A 27,665-nucleotide genomic window follows, 5' to 3' on the forward strand; every position below is an offset into this window, starting at 1 on the left:
GCCCATCGCTCAAATGGTTCAACAACTAATTGTGGGTTCAGGGGCATTTCATCGGCCTGACCAGGGCGTCCTGCTCTTTGACAACTGTCACAAGCTTGAATGAATTTCTTTGCGTCTTTGAAGATCGTAGGCCAACAATACCCTGTTTGCAACACCTTATGTCCATTTCTCTTATCGGCAAAGTGTCCGCCACATGGTCCGTTGTGACAAGCTTTCAAAATATCAAAAATTTCATCCTCTCGGACACATCTCCTGATGTGCATATCTGCTCCTGTATGGAACAGGTAGCCCCCAATCCAGGGAAATCGAACACTTCGCTGGACAATCTGTTTTCGTTCATTGGGGGTTAGATGTTTTGGTAATTTACCTACTACTAAGTAATTCGCAACATCAGCATACCAGGGTGTTTTAACAGTGACAACAAACAAATGCTCATATGGGAATTGATCTTCGACTGCTGCTGCATCCACTGGTTTTTGTATTCGCGAGAGAAAGTCAGCTACAGGATTTTCTTTTTCAGGTCTGTCCTTGATTTTAATATCAAATTCCTGCAATAAAATTAGCCATCTAGTTATTCTACCATTTGTGATTGGTTTATTTGCTAAATATTTTATGGCAGAGTGATCTGTATATAAAATAACAAGATATCCAGTAATGTAATGTCTGAACTTATTAATAGCATGTATTACAGCTAGAAATTCTTTTTCAGTAACAGTATAATTCAATTCAGCAAGGAATAAATTCTTACTAATATAATAAATTGCATATGGTTTTTTATCTTCTTCCTGCCCAAGGACTGCTCCAATAGCTGTATCTAAGGCATCTGATGAAATCTGGAACGGTAGGTTCCAATTTGGTCCACGAAGGACTGGAGCTGTGGAGACAAGCTTCTTTAGATCTTGAAAAGCACGGTCACATTTTTCTATCCAAAGAAATTCAACATTACCTGTTAGTGCATATAGAGGTGCAACAATATGTGAATAATGTTCTATAAACCTTCTATAATAACCAGAGAATCCAAGAAAACTGCGTACCTCTGTTTGAGTGGTAGGGGTGGGAATTAGCAAAATTATTTTGATTTTGGCTGGGTCTACTTGTATGCCAGCTGCTGAGATATAGTGGCCTAGAATAAGTTCTTCAGTCCTCATCATATAGCATTTTTCATGGCTTAAGCAAAGTCTGGTGGCAATGCAGCGCTGCAGGACTTTTTCCAGTGTGTCCAATGTTGGATCAAAGTCATCTCTGTATGGTGTAAAATCATCCATATAGACCTCGAGCCCTTCATTTATTAGGTCTGAAAAAATGTTGAGGATAGCTCTTTGAAATGTGGCAGGAGCATTGCATAAGCCAAAAGGTAAAACTCTGTAGGCAAATGTTCCCCAAGGACAAGTAAAAGTAGTTTTGTCTTGGTCTTCAGGGGCAATCTGAATCTGATTGTATCCACTGAAGCCATCTAAGAAAGAAAAGAATTTCTTTCCTGCTAAAGTGTCTAATACTTGATCAATAAATGGAAGGGGAAAGTGGTCTTTTTGTGTTGCTTTATTTAATTCTCTATAGTCTACACAAATCCTCCACTTTCCATTCTTCTTTGGTACCACAACAAGTGGAGAGACCCATTTACTATCGGAGATAGGGTAGATGAAGTTAACATCTAAAAGTTTTTGGAGTTCAACTTTTACAACGTCTTTTAGATGAGGATTAAGTCTCCTTTGTGGTTGGCGAACAGGTCTCGCATCCTTTTCTATGTAAATGTGGTGTGTACATAACTGGGGATCAATTCCTTTCATATCAGGGTAGTCCCATGCAAATGCCTCTTTATGTTTCCTCAATAACTGGATGAGTTTCTTTTCTTGTTCTAAAGTCAGGTTGGCATTAATGTTTAAAGTCTTTCCTGGCTCAATTTCCACAATTTTGCTATTCGAGACAGAGGTAGTAGGTATTGGTTGATCATGCGTATCTTTAAGAAGATCCTCTTCTAATTCATTATCAAATGCCACTTCTATCATGTGACATTGTACGTGGGATCTGGGTTCGGCTTGGCTAATGAAATTATTAATGGCACCGTCTTCTGTTTGTTCTTTGAAATCGAGGGCCTCTTGTATAGTTAATGGATATCTAATATTTTCTGTGAGGTATGATATAGGGTGCTTGTTAGTTTTTATTATTGTGACACTTGGCTGCGCTGGGGGATATAAAGCTAGATTCTTAATATTTGTCCCCCTAGTAATGGTCATATTACCTTGTCGACAGCCAATATAAGCATCGGCAGTTGCGAGCCAAGGTCTGCCTAAGATCAATGGATGTCCATCAAGTCAGTTTTTGGGGTTTATTATCAGAAAATCGGCTGGGTATTCCCAGGAATCAACAGATACCATAAAATCCTGTAGTGTGCCCTCTGGCCTAACTACAGATCAATCAGTCAGTTCTAATAAAGTGGAGGTTGGTTCTACTGATGTAATGCCCAATTTTTGGCAAGTAGCGGTTGTTAAGATGTTAATTGCAGCTCCTAGGTCAACTAAGGCATTTGAGAAGGTTTGACCATAGATTTGTATGGTTACTATTGGATTTCCTGGGTCTTCATATTTAACGGGTGTTTCTTTTCCTGATAATAAGTCAGATAAAGTGCCAACTACTTGGACTTTTGGGTTATTTGTTATTGTCCTCCTTGGTTTATTTATACATAGTTCTTTGATAGTCTTTGCATATATCGAGATGTCTTGAATGGCTTGGAGGAGCGGGATTTTTATGTACAAGTTTCGTAACTCTCCCAGAATGTCAAAATCATGATGTTGTATAGGTTGAGGTATAATTAAGCATTTTGGGAATGGAGGAGAGGATGTGGTCGCTGGATCATAAATTTGTTGTCTGGCCACGTCCTCTTCCTGTAACGGTTGTTCTACAGGTTGGACTATTTTATCTCCCTCTGTTTCAATGATACGCCCTGATCTTAATTGAAGGTCATCACACTCCTTTAGATCGGTTCCTATCTCTGGTGTTTCGATTATTTGAATGGTCTGGACCGGTCTGTTATTTGGATTGGGATTGGGTTGGGCTGGGAGTTGCGGTCTTAAATTAGACTGGGGATTTTGTTGTAGGGCTAGCAGTGTAGGTTGAGGGAGCGGGATAGTTCCTACTGGCTGATTCATCGGTATTTGCCAGTTTGTCTGCCAGGTTTGACTCTGTGAAGTAGGAGGAGTCCATTGCGGTGGAAAAACATTGTTTTGCCAATATGGTGGGGTATAGGGAAAATTTGGCCAATTGGGTTGGCTTACTTGACTCGGCCATGGAGATGATGAAGGGAATGATTGTTGTGACCAATTCGGGAAGGGAGGTTGATTTTGCCACATTGAATTATATTGTTGAGCATGGTATTGCTGAGGCTGGAAAGAAGAAGCTGGGTCTGAAAACATACTTGTTTGTCGCAGTTGCCACTGACGGCACTGATTAAGTAGATACATTGGTTCTGGCTCTTCTTCTGCTTCCTTGTATACTGCTTTCAATCCAGGAAGTGAGGGGCAGCTCTCTGTGGAGTGGTCTTTTGTACAAATGGCGCAAACTTGAACTGCATCTAATGGACACTCCTTGTGGCTGTGTTTCTTTCTGCATCTGGGACAGAAGATTGCCAAATTTTGTTCTGCTTCTGCTTGCTTTTGTTTAGCCTGCATAATATCAAGTTGTGTTGTCAGCGTCCCCAATATGTCAGTTTTAAAATTTTCTAATAAATTTCCAATTTTTGCACGAGTTACTCCTTCTGCCGAAATTCTATTATCTCTTACAAATCGATCATGCTCTGCTGGTTTTAGTCTTGTGCTGCCTCTCGAACTCCTGATACATAAATCAATAATGTCAGCAAAATTTTCTTGATAAATATCTCCTTTCCCCATAATGTTTAATGTCTCAATCCATTGTTCCTTCATTCCCCTAATTAATGTTGTTTTTAATACATTATCAAGTAAAGGTAATGATGCATAAGGATATCTTTGAAGATTATACTGGAATCGTTCAACATACTCTTCCAATGTTTCATTTGGTTTAGCCACCATCTGAAATATTTCATCTTTTAATTCTCGAGACCTGCAATAGTCCTGATACTTTTTTAGAAAAGACTCTTTCATTTGATCCCAATTATTTATAACACCACCACCTAATCCCATAAACCATCTTAAAGCAGCTCCTTTTAATGTAGAAGGAAATAATTTCAGTTTCTGGGGATCGGTGGTATAGTCATATCCTCTACACAACACGTCGAATTCAAATAGAAATGCATCCGGATCTTCTGATGTAAGGCCATGGAATGTAGGGATATGCTGAAGAGGAATTGCTTTCATAGGTGCATTAGCTGCAGTATCCACAATGGGGTATTGTAGAGTAGAGGTTTGGGTGTTAGGCTGATTCTGGGCCATTTGATCAAATATATGCTAATAGCCTTCTGGGATATCTAGGAGGGTATTCCTAGGTTGTCGAGAGGGAATGGCCTTGACAGCACTTTCTTTATCTGGGATGATGAGAGTGCCTAATGTCTGAGGGGATTCGGGTTCTTGAATTTCGTTATAAATGATTTTTGCAGCACTTCCCTTATCTGGGCTGCTTAATGGTTGAATTACCCTAAGAGGAGATTTTGGTTCTTCTGCTTCTCCTGTTTCTCCCCTTCCTTCACAGAGATTGCTAAGGTTCCCTTCTTGCAATGATTTTGGGCTAGAATTTTCAATTTCTTGCTCTTCGGTTTGACTATGCACCTCAGCAAAGGCTATAGATGGTGATCCTATGGCCTGAAGGGAACTAGTAAGTTGTCTAGAAGTAACTTTTCTAGGTCCTACTGAAGGCTGAGATTCCGCTTTCTTAAGAATTTCGTCTATAAAGGTCGATCGGCCAAGGGTCACCGGCTCCTTAGCTTTATCAGGCTTGGGTAGAGGTTTGGGATTCTTTTCTGGCTTTTTTTGCTTAGTCATGCACACAAATCAACTGCTAGGTTCTACCCAACCAAAACAGTAACAAATCTGCAGGAAAGCGGGCAGGGGAGCAGGGCTATTACATACTCCTTACGCAGGTTCTTACCTTCCGTTTTTAAAACCCAGCTCTTTCCTAACAGGTTCTTACACTACTCCGAAAAAGAAACAAATGGCTACACTCTTCCCCGGCAACGACGCCAAAATGTCGAGCCGTAAAAAGGGTCTTTTTCACCTCTAATTACCTCACATTAATTTGTCAATCCAGGAACGATTTGTTATCTCAAAGAGTGTACTCAGTTTGAGGTTGTCATTTGTCAGAGTAATGCTAGTAGTATAGTGCTCAAGAAAATACAAGAGTAAACGGATGCTGAAAAGAAAATCTACTTATAGCAAAATACTTTGAAGCCTAAATCATGCACTCGGAAAACTAAGCAATGTATCAGTCAAGGGTCCAGTAACAATAACTCATCCCTTTGGAAACTGATGTAACTAAAAGTAATCAAGGAACAGATCATCAATCTAGGGACTAGACAGCAAATGCCAATGCCCACTACAGTTTTAGATCGTTCTGCACACCAAAGCAATCAGTAACTCAAATAGCGGGAAATGGAACATCAATTAAGAAATGGAACAACAACTAGAAAATGTAACAGCAACTAAGTCTGATGAACATCAACACCTTAATCTACAAAAACAAGTACATCAATCTTACCCTACAAAAATCAAATGTCAATTCTCACTCAAAGGATAAATTGGATAGCAAATAGAAATGGAACGGCAACCAATTACCAATGAAACATAGAACAACGCTTAGAGCCAACTTTGAATACACGGTGCCGAAACAAATAATACACACAACATACAAATATATTAAGGAAAACAGTAATCTGAGTCTGATACCGCAAGTATTGATCCCAGTTAGAAAGGGTAACGATAGCAATTCATAATGGAACATCAATGTCAATTGAACAGCAATCATATGAAGTATAAACCATAGACGAATATAGTAATACCAGCTTAAGAAGGTTACATCTTGGTTACCCTGCAATTGAACAGCAATAGCATTCTGTAAAGAACAGCGATGTTACATTAATGACTTTAAAGGAACAACAATACGTTATAAGATCAGAATGCACGATACGACTTTCCTGTTGCAGAGAACGATATATAAAATATAACAGAGCTGCGATATAAGATAACAAAACACACTAGATTACCGATTAAAGCTGATAATACAAACCACACACAAACTAAAGATAATGATACAGGAGCAAGTGTTCCACCAGGGCCGGGCCCTTAGCCTCCAGGGACACACCGCTTGAGATTATTCCAGAATCACAGATGGAACAACAACCAGATTTATATTAAAGCATTAAAACAGAGTTACAGTAGATCACTTCTCAACGAGAGCCGATGATCAAAGTTTCAAATGCAGAGCAAAGTTACATGATAAATTAACAGTCTCCCGGGCTAGCAGTGCTGCCCCTACTTATAATAGCTGAAGCGGAGATATCAAGGATGCAAAAATAGTTAAAGTAGCGATCCCTCAGGATCAAAGGATCCTGAGGGATTCACCAAGTTGTTAATCCTCAGTTATCCGGTCGTTTTCTTGCGCTGAGTCGATATCTCCTTTTCCTTTCCTTGGCTGAGATGTTTTAATTTAGATCGTCTTGTTTGCATATGGTTCCCCGCCAAAGGGACAGCGGTTAGCTTGGCCCTGTCTTTTTCCTTGGAGCGACAATCTTTAGTTTTTCCCTTTTCCTACATAAGAAATAGCAATTATTAGCGTTTTCATGTTGCATATAAATCTTTATAGATTTTGTCATGATTTCCCATTATCTACCTAGTTCATGATGCAAAGTTGTTATGAGTTCTAAAGAAAAGATGGCAAAATAGTCAATGAAAACATACCTTCTTCAATACTTCACAACAGGTAGGCGAATCACCAGAAATATATTATTAAGATGGATGGTAAGGTTTGTAATCAAGTTGTTTCTATTTTGATTAACCCTGGATCTAATTATAGTTATGTTAACCCTAACCTGGTGGATAAGTGTGGTTTGAGAAAAGAAATGCATGCATAGTCGTGGTTAATGTAGTTGGCTACATGTACTAAGAAAAGAGTTTATCATTAGGTAAGAGCTTGTGCATTTGAGTTGAATGGTATGCCTACATCAACACATTTGAATGTACTTCCATTGGGATCATACAATATTCTTTTGGTTATGGATTGGTTGTATCTTCACAGGACTAAGGTGGATTTTTATGACAAGGCTATTAAGTTCTTGGATGATAATGGAGAACAAAGAATCTTGTAGGGTAAGAAGAAGGAAACATCAGTCAGAATGGTTACAACTATGTAGGCGAAGTGAACTCGCAGGAAAGGATATGTGTTATTTGCAGTTCATATCTCTAGTGATAAAGGTAAGTATGTTGAGGATGCAAAAGTCTTGAAGAGGTACCCAGTCTTGTGACAATTTCAAGATGTGTTTCCAGCAGATATTTCAGACTTTCTGCCTCATAGGGAACTGGACTTTTCTATTGAGTTATTACCAGGAGCAACACCAACATCAAAGGCACCATACATCATGAACACTCCAAAGTTAATGGAATTGAAGTTTTAGTTGAAGGAAATGCTTGATAAGGGATACATTAGGCCAAGTCTATCGTCGTGGGATGCACTAGTATTGTTTGTGAAGAAGAAAGATGGTACTCTTAGGTTGTGCATTGATTACAAGAAACTGAATAAGGTAACCATCAAGAAGATGTATCCATTACTGAGGATTGATGACTTGTTTGACCAATTGAAGGGAGCAACAATTTTCTCGAAGATTGCCTTGAGATCTGGATATCATTAGATACGCATCAAAGAAGAGGACATCTACAAGACAACTTTCTGGACTAGGTATGGGAATTATGAGTTTGTTGTAGTTCCTTTCGATTTGACTAATGCTCCAACTACTTTCATGTGTTTGATGAATAATGTGTTGCGTCATTATTTGGACAAGTTTGTGATTGTATTCATTGATGATATATTGATATATTCTAAGAATGAGGAAGAGCATGTCGAACACTTAGCAACAATATTGAGATTTCTAAGATAGCATAAGTTGTATTCCAAACTTAGCAAATGCAGTTTCTTTCAAACATAGGTACATTACTTGGGACATGTGGTTTCCAAGGAAGGCATAGCAGTGGATCCAGAAAAGATAAGAGCTATCATGGAATGGGTAGCTCCTAAGAATATGGATGAATTTAGATCATTCATGGGGTTGGAAGGTACTAGAAGAGGTTCATTAGGAACTTCTCACAAATCGTCTATCCTATTACATCATTGCAGAGAAAAGGAAATAAATTTGACTAGACAGAGGAATGTGCAACAAGTTTTGAGCAATTGAAGCAGTTGTTGTCAAATGCTCTAGATCTCAAGATTGCAGATCCGGATAAAGAGTTTGTGGTGTGTACATATTCTTGCAAGAGAGGACTTGGTAGAGTCCTGATGCAGGAGGGATAGGTGGAATTTTATGAATAAAGGAAACTGAATGAGCATGAGCATAACTATGTGACACATGATCTTGAGTTGGCAGCAATCATTCATGCATTGAAGATGTGGAGGCATTATCTTCTTGGCAGGAGGTTTGTATTGATGAGTGATCACAGCGAGCCGAGGTAACTTTTTTACTAACTAAATCTAGATGCCAGGTAGGCTAGGTGGTTGGCCACGATTGGTGAGTTTGACTTCGAGATCAGGTACATTAAAGGAAAAGAGAACAAGGTTGCAGATTATCTTAACATAAGAGTACAAGTGAATTACATAGCAGCTATGAGGTCATATGGGATGGATTTACAGGATCAAATCTTACAGGTAGGATAATAGGATGATAGGTGCAGGGAGCTTAAGCACAAGTTACAACAACAGGGTACAAGTGAGAAGGATGTGGATTATCAAATTTAGGGACATGATTTGTGTGTCAGGTTACAGTGAACTCAAGAAGCTTATCTTGAGGGAATTTCATGTTAAGCCATATTCAGGTCATCCAATATATCATAAGACATTGACAACGGTGAAGAAGTTCTACTATTGGCTGAATCTGAAGAAGGAAGTGGGAAATTTTGTGGCTAGATGTTTGGATTGTCAATAGGTAAAAGCAGAGTGCAAACATCCATGTGGTCTACTACAATCGATTCTGATTCTAGAGTGGAAATGGGAGGTCATTTCCATGGATTTCATTACAGTGTTGTCGAGGAAATCTAGGCAACATGATTCTATTATGGTTGTGGTTGACAGGTTGACAAAGGTGGCTTACTTCATAGTAGTTAAGTCTACTTATTCAGCTAGTGAGGTAACATGGCCTTCATCAGGGAGATAGTGAGGTTGCATGGTGTATCGAAGAAGACTGTGTCAAACAAAGATGTTGAGTTCACATCCAGGTTCTGGAAGGAGTTTTTTACCGGTTTGGGTATAAAGTTGGCTTTCAATACAACTTATCATTCACAGACAAAAGGACAAACAGAGAGGGCTAACAGGATTCTGGAGGACATGTTGAGAATATATGTAATGCAACAACATAGGAGGTGGGAGGAATATCTTCCACTAGTAGAGTTTGCTTACAATAATGGATATCAGGAGTCACTGAGGATGAGTTTGTTTGAGGCACTTTATGGGCGGAGTTATAATACTCCCATCAATTGGAGTGATCCAATGAACATGGTACTTATAGGACCAGACATGTTGGCAAACATGGAACATGAAATGCATGTTATCAAGAAGAATCTAAAGGTAGCATAGGACAGGCAAAAAATTTATTCATATCAGCAGAGAGAATTTAAGGAGTTTCACGTTGTGGAACATGTGTACTTGTACATCAAGCCCAAGAAGAGCTCCTTGAGTATTGGGTCATGTGAAAAGTTGGCACCTCAATATTGCGGGCCTTTCGAAATACTTGAGAGGATTGGACCAATGGCTTACAGACTTGCACTTCCGTTGACAGTGAAATTTCATGATGTTTTCCATGTTTCATTGCGTAAAAGATATGTAAAGGATGTTGATCATGTGATTGATTGGTTTGTATTGCAGGTGGAGCCAGAATGAGAATTCCAGTTGGAACCTCAGTGCATTTTGCAGCGGAAACAACTCATGCTCTAAAACCGAGCAATCGAGCAAGTTAAAGTGTAGTGGAAGCACTTTGGGCCCGATGAAGCTACATGGGAGATGGTTGATTAGATGTGGGCTATGTACCCTTCATTATTTCTAGGTGAAGGCAAATGTGTTTTTCGTGTATGTACATATTTATATATGGTTGTTATTGTAAATACCACAATGAGATGTGTTATAAAGCTCCAATAAGCGGTATGGGTGTCATATTGTTATGTTTGTCATGTTGGTTTACTTTTCAACATGTTGATATTGTAAATACTATATCGAGCTAAGTTATAAATCTCCATGGGAAGTATGTTTTGATTTTCAGCAGTATTGCTAGTCACCTTGTGCCATAGAACATCGAGGACGATGTTCCCCTAAGGGGGAGGGGTATGTAACATCCTTGGGTTAAAAATTCATGTAATAAAGTTAATAAAGGAAAAAATAAGACCAAGGTCATGGGACACTTATTCCAAGCTGAATGTTGAGCTAAACATCCTAGTGGGTGTTCATTTGGTTTATTATGGCTAAGGGGAAATTGGCAAAGGAATTGAAAAAGAAAAGAGGCATTTATTGATATTTTATTTATGAAATAAAGGAAAATAAGAGAAAAGGAAGATGAAAGGTCATAGGTTGCATGTGAGGAGGAAATTGAAGGGAAAATAGAGAAAATTGAAGAAAATAGAGACCTCATTAATAAAAAGGATTATGAGGATTAGTTCATAACCTTTTGTTAATTTAAACCTTTTTTTTTTTTTTTTTTTGGAGCTCTCTCTCTATTCTCTCATACTCTTGCACACTTCGAGCATTCTTGGAGCACTCTAGCATTGGAGAAAGAAAGGAAAAGGAAGGGCAAGAAAGAAAAGGAAATCAAAGGTCAAGTAAGGAAGAGTTGGATCAAGCGGCTACAACGAGATTACTTGTAGGTATTGAGTTGCATGTATGATTTCCTTGCTAGTTTTGGCATGCATGGTACATGCATGTGTGTCTTTGGTTCTCTTGTTGTCATTGGCATAGGTTTTGACAAGTGTGATAGTGGTTTCAGCCTTGCTTTTCCATTTTCGGATAGCCGTGGTGTGATGAGGTTCTTTCATTTGGTTGAGTTGGATTGTCAGATGGTTTTGGAACTGGGTGAGGTGGTCTCAGGAAAATTCTCAAGGGCCTAGGAATCCCTTGAATGGTAATGACAGGATACACGGTAAAGCCCAAGGGTGCAGATGGGAAAATTCCTCAAGGTATTTGTGAAGAAATCTGGAGGAATCAATGCTTGTTTAGGCATAGTGATCCCTTGACCGGTAATGGTGGGATTACGGTAAAACTCAGTAGTGTATGTTATTGTTTGGCCTTAGAATCCCTTGAACGGTAATGACAGGATATATGGTAAAGCCTGGTTGTGTAGATGAGGGTTTCAAGCCTAGAAATCCCTTGATCGGTAATGGTGAGATATGCAGTAAAGCCCGAGGAAGCCTTGGTTGGTTTTGTTGTGAGTCCCACATTCATGCTTGGAATATGGCACGAGTGTGATTGGATGAAAGAAATATTTGGTTTAGCTCAATCTATGGTCAGGTGGTACGTGGAAGTCCCTTACTTGCTTGGATTTGCATATGTTAATAAGAGCTCTTTTCTCTCTTGTATCTAATGATTATTCATACTTGTTATTATGTGGATTTGATGGTTTTTCTATCATTGTTAATATTCTGGTTATATGTTGGTTATAGGCATGGTTTTATGAGAGACTTTAATTATGGCTCTCATCATATTTTGATTGGTAAATGAATGGTTAATGAATGTATGACCTAATAGATGATAATGCAGTTACTGAGAGAAGGCATTAGACCTTCTTGACGATTCTTGGATAAGTATGAGATCTCTATGAGTAGATATGTAATTATGATATGTAGATTACATGTTCATGACATGTTTGACGAAATGTTTGTCATGGTTAGGATGGGTCAGGTTAAGTCTTTGATCGAGATTTGAATTAAAGGCTTTGTCTTTGTGTTATTTGTAATTTATGAGAGTTTCATTAAGTTTTATGCAGTGGTCTGGAAACTAGCCCTGAAAAAGTGCCTCATATCTTTGTTGGGTTGTGTTATATTCTTTCCACGACTAGCCCACGTAGTTAACTGGGGGGTTAGAGTTGGGGGTGGGGGGAGCCCCTCCCCCCCTCGTTGCGCCAATTACGTAGCGAGGGGGGGTCATAGGGGGTTTGAGGGGTGCAGGTAACCCCACTCTATGGGGTTCGGAGCAGCGCACTGGAAAATTTTGGTTTTGGAACCTATGTTAAGTTGGGTGGACCCACCTATGGTTTTGTGCATGATTTTTGCACATGTTTTTGGACGCGATGGTTTTCAGTCCATGGTATTGGGCGCAATGGTTTTCGGTCCATGGTATTGAATGCTTTGGCATGTATAAATATGTATTATAACATTGAAAGGAAAATAATGAAAAATCAAGCTGGTAGTCCCGGTTTTGGGATCCAGGGGAAATCTCCGTGTATATGTGTTTTATGTGTTATGCTCTTGCATTGTTTATTTTATGTGTTTTAGAATTTGTATGCAGGTAATTTCTGTACGGGGTTAAAACCTATATTTGGTATCAGAGTTGTTTTGGCTTCAAGGGGACACCTTTGTTGCTGAGGGGTTTCACTCGGGCCTGTGGTAGACCCTGTTCAGTGGGAGATCTGAGAGATCGATTATGGTGGTGAAAGAAGATGGCAAGCAGTGGAAAGATAGAGATCGAGAAATTTAATGGTCATAGTTTTGAGTTGTGGAAACTCAATATGGAGGATCTGTTGGTGGATAAAGATTAGTGGATCGTAGATCCGGGTACTAAACTAACGGGAGTGTCCGATGAAGAATGGAAGAAGTTGGATCGGAAGGCAAAGAGCACAATACGATTGTGTGTCTCAGATTCAGTATTGCTGAATGTATCAGGGGAAGCTACGACAAAGGTTTTGTGGGACAAGTTAGGGACTTTTTACCAATCTAAGTCTCTGGTGAATAAACGGTTCCTACGGAAAAAGTTGTATAACCTGAGGATGAAAGATGGAGATTCGGTGATAGAGCATCTGAACGCATTTAATATTGTGGTAAGTCAGTTAGCATCTGTTGATATTAAAATTTCAGATGAAGATAAGTGCATCAGTTTGTTATGTTCTCTACCAGATTCGTGGGATAGTCTGGTTATTGCAATAGGTAGCAATGCAACTGCCTTGCAGTTTGATGAAATAGTATCATCCTTGTTGATGGAGGAGATGAGACGGAAAAATATGGAGAGCCAGAATGGCGATGCCTTGTATGTACGAGGACGGTCCTAGAACAGAAACAAAAATAAGTCATCGAGTGGGAGATCTAAATCTAGAGGGAGATCTAAATCTCCAAGAAAACCTGTAAAGGTGGTGTGCTGGAAATGCGGAAAGGAAGGGCACTACAAAAGGGACTGTAAATCTAAAGCTCCTGATAAAGGAAAGGGATTTGATGATGCTCCTTCTGCAGAGGCGAAAACTTCCTCAGATGAAGGTGGGGATGTGTACTTGGCTTCTTCAAGTACACATGTAGATCATGAAGCATGGTTGATTGACTCAGGTGCATCCTTTCACTTCACTCCCCATAGGGAGTGGTTCTACGAGTATGAGAAATACGATGGTGGTGATGTCTTCTTAGGGGATGATAGGAAGGCTAGAATCGTTGGTCGTGGAAAAGTAAAGTTGAAGTTGCAAGGTGGAAGGGTTAGAACACTTCAGGGTGTTCTACATATTCATGCATTGGCCAGAAATCTGATTTCTGTAAGCAAGTTGGATGATGCAGGTGTAAAAACAGTGTTCGAGAAGGATACCTGCAAGATGGTTCGGGGAGCACTGGTATTGATGCGGGGAGTTCGGATTGGAACTCTGTACAAGCTGCAAGGTAGCATGGTTGTTGATGGGTGCAACAGTTCTATGGTTCCTGAAAGTGGAGAGAAGACCATGCTGTGGCATCAAAGGCTTGGACATATTGGAGAGAAGGGCTTGCGAATACTTCATGGTAAAGGTATGGTAGAAGGTATGAGTAATAGCTCTTTGGATTTTGATTTTTGTGAAAATTATGTATATAGGAAGAATCGGGTGAGTTTCCCCTCTGGTGGTAAGAGGACGAAACATATATTAGAGCTTGTGCATAGTGATGTGTTTAGACCTGTGAAGGTTCCATCACTGGGTAAGTTTGTGTACTATGTATCATTTATAGATGACTTCTCAAGGAATACATGGATATATTTCCTTAAGAAGAAATCTAAAGTCTTTGATAGGTTTAAAGAATTCAAGGCTCTGGTGGAAAACCAGACAGAGAAGAAGATAAAGGTGTTGAGGACAGATAACGGTGGAGAGTTTTGTAGTAAGGAATTTGAAGAATTCTGTAAGAAGTGTGGTATAACAAGACAAAAGACTACTCCATATACACCTCAGCAAAATGGAGTTGCAAAAAGAATGAACAAGACATTGATGGAAAGGGCAAGAAGCATGCTCAGTGGTGTCGGGTTAGGACAAGAATTCTAGGCAGAGGCGGTGGAGACAGCATGTTACCTGGTCAACAGATCACCTTCATCAACGTTGGAGGATAAAACTCCACAAGAGGTATGGATTGGTAAGAAACCCTCTCTTTCACATCTGAGGGTATTTGGAGGTGATGCATATGTACATGTTCCAAAGGAGAAACGAACCAAGTTGGATGGTAAATCTGAAAAGTGCTTCTTTTTTGGGTATAAGGATGGTTTAAAGGGTTATAAGCTTTTGAACCTAGTAACAAGGAAGGTTGTGTACAGTCGAGATGTGGTGTTCAGAGAGGTGAAAGATGTTATTAAACATGAAGTCCAACCAGGGGAACTTGAGAAGATAGAGTTTGAGCTAAAGGAGAAAGAATCAGACTCTACAATAGAGGAGGAATCAGAAGATGAAGAGCCACAAACTTCAGGTGTGAGAAGATCAGTTCGAGAAAGAAGGCAGCCAGAAAGGCATAGTCCATCTGCTTTCTGTTCAAATTTTGCTTTATCTATTACTAATGATGATCCCAGAAATGTGAAGGAAGCAGTAGATTCAGAGGATGGAAAACTCTGGAAAGAGGCCATGGTTGATGAAATGGCATCTTTGTACAAAAATGAGGCTTGGGATTTGGTGGAGTTGCTGGCTGGAAGGAAACCCATTAGCAACAAATGGGTGTTCAAGAAGAAGACAAATGAAGAAGGAAAGGTGGAGAAAAACAAAGCTCGGTTGGTAGCAAAAGTTTATTCCCAGGTGTCGAGAATTGATTTTGGTGATATTTTTTCTCCTGTTGCCAAGGTAACTTCTATTAGATTACTTTTATCTGTTGTTGTTGCTTTTAATTTTGAGGTAGAACAGATGGATGTGAAGACAACATTTCTTCACGGGGATCTGGAAGAGGAAATCTACATGAAGCAACTTGAAGGCTTGCGGTGAAGGGTAAGAAAGAACTGGTATGAAAGTTAAAGAAGTCTCTGTATGGGTTAAAACAATCACCAAGGATGTGGTATCAGAAATTTGATACATTTATACGGGGACTTGGATTCACCAGAAGCAAAGTAGATCACTGTGCGTATTTTAAATTAATTGGTGACCATGTTATTTATTTGGTCTTGTATGTGGATGATATGTTGCCGGTTGGAAATGACAAAGAAATTATCTAGGATTTGAAGACCCAATTGTCCTCCAAATTCGACATGAAAGATCTTGGTGCTGCAAACTATATTTTGGGCATGGAAATTAAAAGAGATCTGGCAAAGAGGAAGCTCTGGTTAAACCAGAGGAAGTATGTCGAGACAATATTGCAGAGATTTAATATGCAGGATAGTAAACCGATGAAGGTTCCTATTCCTGTAGGTGTAAAGTTATTTGCTGAACAGTGTCCCAAGACATAAGAAGAGGAAGAGGACATGTCCCATGTTCCATATGAAAGTGCAGTTGGTAGCCTGATGTATGCAATGGTCTATACTAGACCATACATTGCACATGCAGTGGGAGTATTGAGCAGGTTTATGTCAAAACCAGGAAAGGAGCATTGGACAACAGTGAAGTAGGTTTTTAGGTATTTGCGTGGCACTAGTGATTATGGTTTGTGCTACCAAGGAAGACCAGGATTGGACAGAGTGTTGGATATTTGTGGCTTTGTTGATGCAGATTGGGTTGGAGATCTGGATCAGAGAAGATCTATAAGTGGGTATGTGTTTAACCTATTGGGAGGTGCAGTCAATTGGATGAGTAAGAAACAATCTGTAGCGGCACTATCAATTACAGAGGCAGAATACATGGCAGCCACTCATGCAAGCAAGGAAGCAGTTTGGTTGCAGAGATTGTGTTCAAGTATGGGGTTAGTATAGGGAGCTATAAGGATAGACTGTGATAGCCAAAGTGCAATTTTCTTGGCGAAGAACCTTGCATATCATTCAAAGACAAAGCACATTGATGTTCAGTATCACTTTGTGAGGGATATGATAGAAGACAAAAAGGTGTTGCTGGTAAAGGTGGACACTTTGAAGAATACTGTAGATGCATTGACAAAATCTATGAGCTCTGAGAAATTCTCTTGGTGTAGAGAAACAATGGGCGTTGAAGGGCTGGATAAATGACTAAGCTCTCTTGTGGCCCCTTGTGGAAAAAAAACAACAAGTGGGAGAATGTTGGGTTGTGTTATATTCTTTCCACGACTAGCCCACGTAGTTAACCCTTCGTTGCGCTGATTGTGTAGCGGGGGGGGGGGTCATAGGGGGTTTGAGGGGTGTAGGTAACCCCACTCTATGTGGTCCCGGGGCAGCGCACCGGAAAATTTTGGTTTTGGAACCTATGTTAGGTTGGGCGGACCCACCTATGGTTTTGTGCATGATTTTCACACATGTTTTTGGACACGATGGTTTTCGGTCCATGGTATTGGACGCGATGGTTTTCGGTCCATGGTATTGGACGCGATGGTTTTCGGTCCATGGTATTGGATGCTTTGGCATGTATAAATATGTATTATAACAATAAAAGGAAAATAATGAAAAATCAAGCCGGTAGTCCCGGCTTTGGGATCCAGGGGAAAATCTCTGTGTATATGTGTTTTATGTGTTATGCTCTCGCATTGTTTATTTTAAGTGTTTTAGAATTCGTATGCAGGTAATTTCTGTACAAGGTTAAAACCTACAATCTTGTGGTCACAGGCATAGAACTGGGTGAAAAAGACTGCAATCGCTCCATTGCAGACTTATACATGCAACTTGAGGGTTACAGTTGTATTTATGCAGTATTGTGCCAGCGTTTGGGAGTCCAGGACATTGAAAAAGAGGCTTAACTCTGGGTTTGGGCACCTGGAAGGGTGGTTTATACCTTGGGGGTCATGTAGCGCCTAAGGGAAGCCAATACGGTTTTGGTTTTGTCGATTCCATTCCTTAAGGTGGTCTAGGAATTTGAGTCATATAATAGTAACTCTTCGTCACATATTTACCTTGGTACACTGATGAACTTGGGTAAATGTGAGAGGAGAGCGTTACCATTTTATAATAAATAACTTTAAGGTAAATTGTAACACACCTTATCTTATCTTAATTTTAAAGTTGAGATTTCAACTATTGAAACTTAAACATATTTTTAAATACTTAATATATAAGTGAAATTAATTAACATAAAAAATAATAGACTTCCTATAACTACTTTAAACATCCATAAAAAGACACTAAAAAAATCAAAAGATGATGAATTTAAATACTTAATATATAAATGAAATTAAATTAATTAACATAAGGAATAATAAACTTCCTATAACTACTTTAAACATCCATAAAAAGACACTAAAAAATCGAGGATGAAATAACAATGCACCCTTTTTAATTAAACCATTAAAAGATGGTCAAATAAGAATCCCTCAAAATTATGAATACTATTGAAAACAAGATTATAACTAAGCTTAAAATTGAAAAACAATGTTATAACTAAGTTTAAAATAAAAATTGATAATATATAATAAAAAAAAGGATGAAATAGAAATATACCTTTTAATTAAACCATTAAAAAATAGTGAAATAAAAATCGCTTGAAAATATGAAGAATATTAAAAACAATATTATAACTAAGCTTAGAATAGAAATGGATGATTTAGTTTACATAATCATTTTCAACTGAACAATTCTTCATATAAAGAAGTTAATGACTTGCTTCTTGGTATGGGGAGCCAATCTTAGCATAAAAGTTGCAACGAGTTTAATTATCAACTTTAATATAATTGTCTTATAACAAAAGTAATTAATAAAAAAGGCTACATTTTATGTTATTGAATGAATATATTTAGTGAAATAAAAAGTTTTATTTATAAAAATAGAGTTAATAAAATAGATGACATCTCAAGGTTAAAGATTAACCTAATTCAATAATTAAAAAGGAAGTGACATCTCATGGTAAGGGATAATTGGATTCATCCACTCATGAGCTTTCCATTTTGCAAAAGTATAATAAATAAATAAAAAGGTTGCCCCTCAGGCTCATGAATGACTTGATCTCTCCTTAAATAAGGAACTTTCTACTTTGCAAAAACAGTTAATGAAAGAAGACTATATTAATCAATAAAAGAGATTGCATTTCATGTTATTCAATGGCTTGATCTAATTAAATAAAGAGTTTTTATTATGTAAAATAATTAATGAAAAAATCTACATATAAGAGATTGCATTTCATGTTATTCAATGGCTTGATCTAATTAAATGAAGAGTTTTTATTATGTAAAATAATTAATGAAAAAATCTACATCTCAGGATGAATGAGATAATTCTATCTCATATAAAAGCCTTTCGTTTTCCAAAAGAGGTATATAATAATAATTATAGATTTTATAGAAAAATAGTTAATTAAGGAGATTGCATATTGAATTAATGACTAGTTGTAGTAAAACTCTCTATAATAAAATGTAGTCGTAGTCTTATATAAAAGTAGCTAATGAAAGAGGGTGGATCTCAGGATGCAAATGACTTGTTGACTTAACTTATTATGGTTGAATAAAGAGGTTTCTTTATTACAAAAGGTTGAATACTTGAATTGGACCCTAAAATGTAGAGTTTGTACCTTAATAGCACATCTCATACAAATAAGTCCATGCCTTATTACAATGAAATAAGGAGCTTGCCTTTATCATGTGGTTGAATTTTTCAAAAGGTTGGTTTTCTATACAAATCAGAGGTGGAAAGGCAACCTCTATTAGGGTGGTGAAAAGTGGAAACTTTTAGGTATAGAACGTGGTTTATCTTGTGAAGATGGAAACTTCTATGTTGAGTGGACTTTTTAATAGGAATTCTAGGTCTTTTACATAGAAGTTCTTAAGGATAAATTAAGGCATTATTGAATCCTTTATTTTTGAGTTTTGCTTTCTTAGGGGCTTCGAGAACTAAAGTGTTTTTTGAAATTTATTAAATTTAACATGTCACCGAGTCGGAGATAAGCCCTGCAACATAGGGGGTAGAACATCATTCAAGTAGGGGTGAGGAAATGATAGGGGTGTGGCTCGAGAAATGAACAAGATCTCTCCTTAAGAGATGACCGCCACCCCATTTATGGTTGAATTTATTTATTATAATATATATTTTGTAGAATTATTCAATATATAAATATTATTAAATAATTTGATTATATATATATATATAATGGTTTTTTTAGTAAAAATAATATTTATTTATTTAATTATTTTACTATGATGAATTGGTAATTTGTTAGAGTAAGTTGGGCAAGGTCTTTTAGTAACCATACTTTTTTTTAAACCATGGTGAATGGGAGCTCCTTTAACATTATTACAAGGGGTCAAAGATGCCTCCTATGGGATTTGAAACTAGGTGGAGGAGATAACATCCCATTGTGCCAACCACTCAATTGTCTATAAAAAGACAACAACAACAACAATAACAACAACAACAATAATAATAATAGGAATCTAAGTTTAAAGTTGCTGCCAACCATATATCAAATTATAATAGATACCTTTAGTTATAATAATAATAATAATTTAATTTTAAGGTAACAACCAAACTAAATATTTGCAAAACCCTATTATTTCTGGGAGAAGGGACCCACCTCTAAGTGCTAGAGTTTACACATGTGTACATTCTCAATTGATGTATGGGACCTTGTTTCTAGGACAAGGGTTTATATACTTAGGTGTACATACTCAATTGATGTATAAGACCCTTGTTTCTAGGACAAGAATCTATTTACCTAGAAGTTATAATGAATTTCTTTAGTTACAATAATAACAATAATCCAATTTTGAGGTGAAAGCTAACTCACATACCAAAATGATGTATGAGATCTCTTGTTTGTATGACAAGGGACCCACCTCTAATTACTAATGTTTATAGAAGTGAACCCCTCTTGATTTAAACATGTAAAAAATAACGTCTTACAAAAAACACCCCTCTTGATTTAAACATGTAAAAAATAACGTCTTAAAAAAACACATATTCTTAAACATTAAATATGCTCAAACTATAATATTATATTAAACAATTTTTTTGTTTTTTAAATTAGATATTCATTCACAAAGGTAAATTAAAGAGTGTTTGGAAAAAAAATCTATAAACACATGTATAATAAACACTTTCATAACATGTGATCATAAATACTTTCGATATTTTCTTATATGAAAATGAAGAGGAACATATCCCTAACCTTCACTTAAAACTATTCGATTCCTAATGTCTACATACTTAGCAAAACTATTCTATTCCTCGTGTTTACATACCAAGTAATGTCGGAAGGTTATTTTTTATATTTTAAACCTAATGCTCAAGTATATGAAAAATCATAATTAATAATTAAAAAATTACTTCGCATTTTACTATGATGATTGGGGAAATATATTTGTAGAAATAATACAAAATAAAAGTCCAAATTATTTTGAAGTTTAAAAATTTAGAAAAATATTTTTTTTGAAATAAACTTAAATAAAATCTAAAATAATAAATAAAAGTCGATACAATGTACGATGTTAACAATGAGTATCTATTAAAGTCTAATTTAATACAAAAATCTTGATTTCACAAATTTTAAGGAAAAATAAAGCTGGAAACCTAATTCATATGACCGTGACCTTTGCTTTTGTATAAACCGTTTCCATAATTGAACGCATAGCATGTGACCAGGTGCCACGTTAACGTGTTATATACACCTGCAGAGTCAGGGCTTCGCCACGAATGAGAACGAACAGACTTCGCAGATCCCGACACCTTCAAATACGGTGATTGAGCTAACATCAGGCTTACCGGTTAACCGTCTCCAGCAGGGGGTACCACTGGCTGCATCCAGTCACCAGATACGCCACCAATCCCGCCTACCAAAATCTCCATCGCCATCAGAACGTTCAAATAACTTTGTATTATACGCGTAGTAGTTAAGATATACGGATCTGTATACCTGAAGGTGGACCCGGGAATGCAGTCCAACAATCCTGCGGGTCCCATTGGTTTGAGTTCTCAGAAATATCCTCCGATCGATCTGGACCGTTGAATTAAGTGAAGAGCAGTCAGATGTTTAGTTTCTTCCACCCACGTGGTACAGTTAGTCGCAGTTAAATTTTTTACCATCGCCGAAAGTGCAAAGTTACCACGGGCAAGGGGGGTAGATTCCGGTATACGTATATTTTTTATATTCGGGTTTGAGGCGGTTGCTATATCACTCGGCGAAAGCAGCTTTAGGGTATTCAGAGATAACGCGTTAAGGCTAGTGTGGAGAAAATTAGAAAATGGAGAAACTTCAGCCCATTTACATGGACTTGGGCTTTCGAGTGGCCTCTGCATCTCGGTAGCTTCGATTAGAGCCTCGGATCTACGCGTTCCGTTCAGATTGGAGTAAGTTCAGAAGCTTTTCCCAAGGGCTTTTGCTGTATTACTTTTGTTCTTTTGCGTTGTCAAGTTGGGGAGCGGGGACTGGGTTTCAGGCGGTTGTCACCATTTTAGGGGCGGGGACTGGGTTTCAGGCGGTTGTCGCCATTTTATGGGGGTTTACGAGGTTAATTCGGGCATTTGCGATGTTGCTCTAAAAACGGTCTTGGATCGCGGTTTTGGCACGGGAGAAGGTTCTATTTTGTGCAAACCCTGGAAATTCTAGCAGTTTGTTTCCGCTAGTTTAGGGGAAATTTGAGTAATTTATTGTCAAATGTTGCTTGCTTTTGAATTTGCCTCGGTGAATCGCTGCCTTTTTTCTTTTCGTTTATAAGTGTGTTGGCCAAGGAGCATGGCGGAATTCGTGTAATTCTTCGATTTATGGAAGATTTTTGGTTGTAAAGAAGCATGGATTAGTAGGAGTCCAACTTTAAGAATCGTTTTGCTTGATTGCCCGAGAAATTTTAATGGGAGTATGAAAGAGCAAATATCATGCCATTAAGCACTGCGTTTATGGCGGAACTTTTTGTTGAATATTTTCAGAGCCATGACCATTTTTGTGGAATTCGGGACCCCTCTCTGATGCTTTGTTTTCAGTGATTAAAGAAATGAATTTCCGAAATATGTCGTTTTCTATCGAATCTTTTAGCGGTGGAGAATGGAAAAATGTGCCTTAAATAACGGTGAAAAACTTTATGAGAATGCTAGAATTATGCTAAATATCATATATTTTGGTTGTTCATCTTGTATTGACGGTGATTCTTGTTTTGTGCTGCAGGGAGTAAGCGGTCTACAAATCACCTGGTAAAGATCTGAAGAGAATTCTGTTCCTTGGATAGGCAGCTCTGAGGATTGTTTATGGAAGCTGAATATAGTGAGAACTTTTCTTCTGTCTGCTGCTAAAATTACCTTGGAAAACGTTCACAAGGTTCAAATTTGATCGGCGTTTGTGGAAGCTGAACACAGCTAGGAACTTTTCTTCTCTCTGCTCCTGAATACAGTTAGGAACCTTGCAATCGTCTAGAAGGTTCAATTTGATCGGCGCTGAGGAGTAAAAGGTTGCTTATTATTTCCTTGAGTCGGTGATAATTTCAACCTTGGGAGGAAAACCTCCTGAAATGGCATGGAAACCCGACTTTATTTGTAATAAAGACAGAGTCTAATGAAATTGTCTGCGGAGAGTTGTGATTACAGAGGGTTCTGTTTTGATTGAACATCAATCAAATAGAATTTTCCCCATATCGGCTGATACCTCAAGAAAAATGGGCGTGGAAGTTGCGAACTGTTTGTACCGACTTCCTGCGGTCTCCCCCATTGCATCATCCTCACAAACCCCCCCTCTTGCATCTGCAAGTTCTCAATTTGAGCGCAAGAAAACGCTTTCATCGTCTCCATCTACCATGGGATGCAGCAGCAAGAGCAATGCCCTTGGTGTGAATTCAATATATGGATTTCGTAACTCCTTTTGGTCTGTTGGAAGACGAGGACAGCTTAACAGAATGCGCTCGTTTAAAGAATGCAAGTGGCCAGGAGGCAGACTGAAGAGGACTTGCAGCGCATGTTCGGGGGATATTTCTGATGACGAGTACTTGAAAAGGCTACAAGAAATGGCCTGGCAGTGCCATATTTCAGAGGATAATGAGGAAGAAACGTCAAAAGCGGCAGCCGAGCAACCGAAGAGTGCCTCAGTGAACCATAACCAGGAAGGCCTTGCTGAAGGCAAAAGAGTTGGAGAAAATAGTATGATTAGTCTTAAAGATAGGAATTCCAGATTTGAGCATACAGGCGCATTGAACTCCAGGCCATTTCCTTCTGCACAACCTGATAACAATTTTAGCTGGCCTGAACCAGATTGGAATAAAGAGGGTATAAATGTTAGTAGAATTTCCCCTGTAACTCTTGAAAAGAAGGCCGATGGTGTAGGATTGCCTCTGTCGCTTCGAATGTTGAAGCGGAAGCAAAATAAGGAAAGGGGTGTTAGTCCCAAACAAGAAGGGTTCAGAAATAGCTTGGCGGAAGTGGTGGGTGAATCTGCATGTTGTTCCGTCAGGAAGGCTTTTTCTTCGATGGTTTTCATTATCCGCGAGCTCCAGAGTTATACGCTCCAGATGAGACAGATCCTCTGTTATGGCGATTTACAGGAACTTTTGAGCAGTGTGCACAAGGAAATGCATGCTTCATTTGTATGGCTTTTCCAACAAGTCTTTTCCTGTACCCCTGCTCTTATGGTTTCTGTTATGATTCTTCTCGCGAATTTTACAGTTTACTCAATGGGTAACAATGTTGCTCTGGCGTCTATTTCCTCCGTTGAATCCCCGTCTGCCACCATATCTATTTTGGAGGATGGAATGGGCATCGGTAATATGGGAGTAAAGGAGGCTCTAGCCAAGTTTGTTTCAGAGAACCCCTCTGGTAATAAGCTTTCAAATCTACCTTCTCCCCAGTTTGTAGATTTATCTCCTGAGCAAGGGCTTCTAAACATGGGAGATGGCTCTGGTGGTAGTGGGGGGAGAAATTCAGCAATATCTGGAGGAGCCGATGGGGATGCACACTTCGATGGGACATCTCATAATCAAGCAATGTTTTTGGAGGACAGCTCAGTGAAGCCCCCTGTAACTTCGTTTGCAAATCCAACATCAACTAAAGATGGTGGAAGTTTCGATAACAGGGTTGAAGAGTCTGCTTCCATGGATCAGTCTTCAGAAGAGATACAAAGGTGGGAGGCATTTTTGAAGGAAGCTTTCGAGGAGCTAGAATTCAGCACCAAGGACGAAGCTCTTGACCACAAAACCATGCAAAGATTTGTTTCACCCATTACCGTGCAGCTTGAGCCTGACAATTATGTCTGCTATGATCGGACAAATTTGCAATATCAACAAGCCATCAGCGGGGATCCTGATAATCCTCTTCTGCTTTCAAACTATGCGACATTTCTGCATCTTGTGGCTCATGATCATGATAGGTAATTTCCAATTCCTTCGAATCTTTTCTGAGAAGAGTTAAAGAAAGGTCAGAAAGAAAGGAAATTATGAAATTATGGTTTGCAAGCTTTCTTGCTTGTGAGGTATTCAGTTGTTCTGGCTGTTCTTTAGCAAGGGTTGTGAGATTTGGAAAAAAATAGATTAATGGTTAGAGGTTTACTATCAATGCTTACTTCGTTTAGCATCCTTTTGAGACCTGCATGGTCTGCAGGATCCCTCGGTTTAGAGTTAAAATTGAGATTGATATTGAGATTCTCACACGATTTTGGTCATAATTTAATTGGGAAGTTGATCAAAGATGTTGGCTTTTTAGTATTTCATCCGTGTGATTAAACAGAGCAGTTACTAATCGAATTGTTTATTTTTTATCAGAGCTGAAGAGTACTTTCAACGAGCAATAAAACTTGATCCTTCCGATGGCGAAATCATTGGTAAATATGCACACTTTTTGTGGTTGGCTCGTGCCGATATTTCCTCTGCAGAAGAAGCGTTTCTAGATGCTATTGCAGCAGATCCTGCAAACCCTTTCCACGCTGGTAGTTATGCACACTTTCTTTGGAATACTGGAGGTGAAGACACTTGTTATCCTCTTTCTTGAAGATAACTGCATCCTGATTCCATGCATGGTGTCTGTGTAGCCAATACATAGGTGGGTGTAGGACGAAGTGGTGTTTATCCCCTCAAGTATTGTGTACTGGATGTTACCAATTACTCATGAAATCTTGTAATTTCAATATTGGTCCAAGCCCCAATGATTTTGTGGGTAGGCAGAGATGAATGAATTTTAATCCCCGGAAGTGTCCTGCGATGTTCACGAGCCTCGGCGGTGTAAGACAGGAATCGGAAATAGATTTGTATGAACTAGATGGAAGATATTAAGAGTTGGCTTACAAACCACAGGGTTTCTTGGTTGTAAACTGGACCATTATCTTCGACAGAAAAAACATGGATCTCAGGCTCTCCGTTTGTAATGAGTGTAATTATATATCGATGTAAATGATTTTTTTTTTTTTTCCACCTAATTATATAATGGCAGTTTTTTATCTGTACCATTTATTGGTCAAATGTTCAGGTTTCTTTGACATATCAAATAACCTCGTCATCATGTCTTCACAGCCTGTATGGCATTATATAACAGTACGCACCCATTGCTATCGTGCATGCGGTTTTTCTAGCGCTATAGGTGTTTTGTGATGCTGCAGTTTGATGCGAGCATCCAGTTTGTTCATGTATGAAATGAATTGGTAAAGACTCCATAACTATAAATTGGGAAGTGCTGAATGACACAGCAGCATTCTCGCTATGAACTTCCAAGTGCTGCATAATCTTTGTTCACAGGTCTATATTGTTTCAGGTCAGGAAGCTTCCTGTGATATATAACCAATTAACATAGTAATAATAATCAATAGGCATCAAATTACTAGTTTGGTAAAATAAATGTCTACCTCTTCTCAATGCTTTTAGCATAAACCTAGTCTTCCAGTTTAAAGGATGAGATCAATCTTTTATGGGATGGATCTTTTATTGGAGGTCATCTTCATAGTTACAATTCAAATTATTTTATTATAATTATTGTCCTGAAGTGGAAATGTTAGGCTAAGAAACATGTGCTGAGCTCTGCACATGAAAGAGAAATACTATTTTCATTTCTTGGTCAGAAGGATATCTTTTCTGACAAAATCACCTGGTAATTTCACCGAGCTATCATTCGTTAATAAGAGTAACAAATCTATTAGATGGGGAGGGAACTAGGGAAACTAGTTTTGTCATGACAGGTGATTTCAAGGAAAAAATCTTTAGTAATGTCTGCCCCTGTCAAAATTTTCTACACCTAATTGAAAGGTATCTCAAAATGATCGAGCTAATGTTAAAAGTAGCTCAAGAAACAACGGGGTACCTTTTATTCTAGCAATGGATATGTAAGATCGGACACCATGCAAGTTCTTGATTTAGCGAAGGATAGCCTTGTAATTTAGATATTTAATATTTATTGCACATTAGTAAACCTATGTAAAATGATTTAAATTTGTCTGCGATTTAAAATCTTTTTCATTTCAGAAAAATTCACTCTTGTGCAACCTTGGAGGCCTGCCATTTTTCAGAATGGGGGGATACTGGACTTCTCTAGATTTTAGAATTTTAAAGTTGCCAAAGTCATTGATAATATCCCCACATCGCTTGTAATCTCTGTGATATTTCTCATAATCATGCCGAGATCTACTCAAAAAGGTAATTAGTGGAATATTCTACGAGGTAGTCTTTATTAATTATTGGAATATTCTACGAGGTAATCTTTATTAATTATTGGAATATTCTACGAGATATTGTTTGTAAAGGTGATTCATAAAATCAATAGTGAGTCTCTGGTTCTTGTTTTGAGTTGGGTAGGAGATTCATCATCTGGCAGAGGACCTTTTCAAGGGCTGGACTGTTGTTTTGAGTTGGGTAGCAGATTCATCATTTGGAATAGGAGGACCTTTTCAAGGGCTGGACTGTTGTTTTGAGTTGGTTAGCAGATTCATCATCTGGAATAGGAGGACCTTTTCAAGGGCTGGACTGTTGTTTTGAGTTGGGTAGCAGATTCATCATCTGGACTGTTTATATGGACCTTTTAAAGGGCTGGACTGTTTGTATAAATTCTCTGATACCTGGGATATTAGATTGTGAATGCAGTGTGTCATCTCTTCTTGGAGATGATTATGCCTTCCTAAA

General features: G+C 38.3%; 1 protein-coding gene across 3 annotated transcripts; it reads left to right on the plus strand.

Moving 5' to 3' along the window:
* The first annotated feature begins 21,767 nt into the window (after positions 1 to 21,767).
* Positions 21,768 to 26,005, plus strand: LOC149147071 (uncharacterized). 3 transcript variants are annotated; one of them, XM_089445399.1, is made up of 3 exons: positions 21,768 to 21,939; positions 22,751 to 24,934; positions 25,326 to 26,005. In XM_089445399.1, the coding sequence occupies exons 2-3, from the start codon at positions 23,235 to 23,237 to the stop codon at positions 25,549 to 25,551; spliced, it is 1,926 nt and encodes a 641-aa protein (XP_089301525.1). In that variant the 5' UTR covers positions 21,768 to 21,939; positions 22,751 to 23,234; the 3' UTR covers positions 25,552 to 26,005. The 3 variants fall into 3 exon arrangements, with proteins under 3 accessions (XP_089301525.1, XP_089301526.1, XP_089301527.1); XM_089445400.1 differs by lacking the exon at positions 21,768 to 21,939 and adding an exon at positions 21,965 to 22,166; XM_089445401.1 differs by lacking the exon at positions 21,768 to 21,939 and adding an exon at positions 22,176 to 22,655.
* The last annotated feature ends 1,660 nt before the right edge of the window (positions 26,006 to 27,665 follow it).

This window comes from Pinus tabuliformis, chromosome 9 (genome assembly GCF_031772625.1).
Source record: "Pinus tabuliformis cultivar Carrire ecotype Pingquan chromosome 9, CPIR1, whole genome shotgun sequence".
Classification (NCBI taxonomy): domain Eukaryota; kingdom Viridiplantae; phylum Streptophyta; class Pinopsida; order Pinales; family Pinaceae; genus Pinus; species Pinus tabuliformis.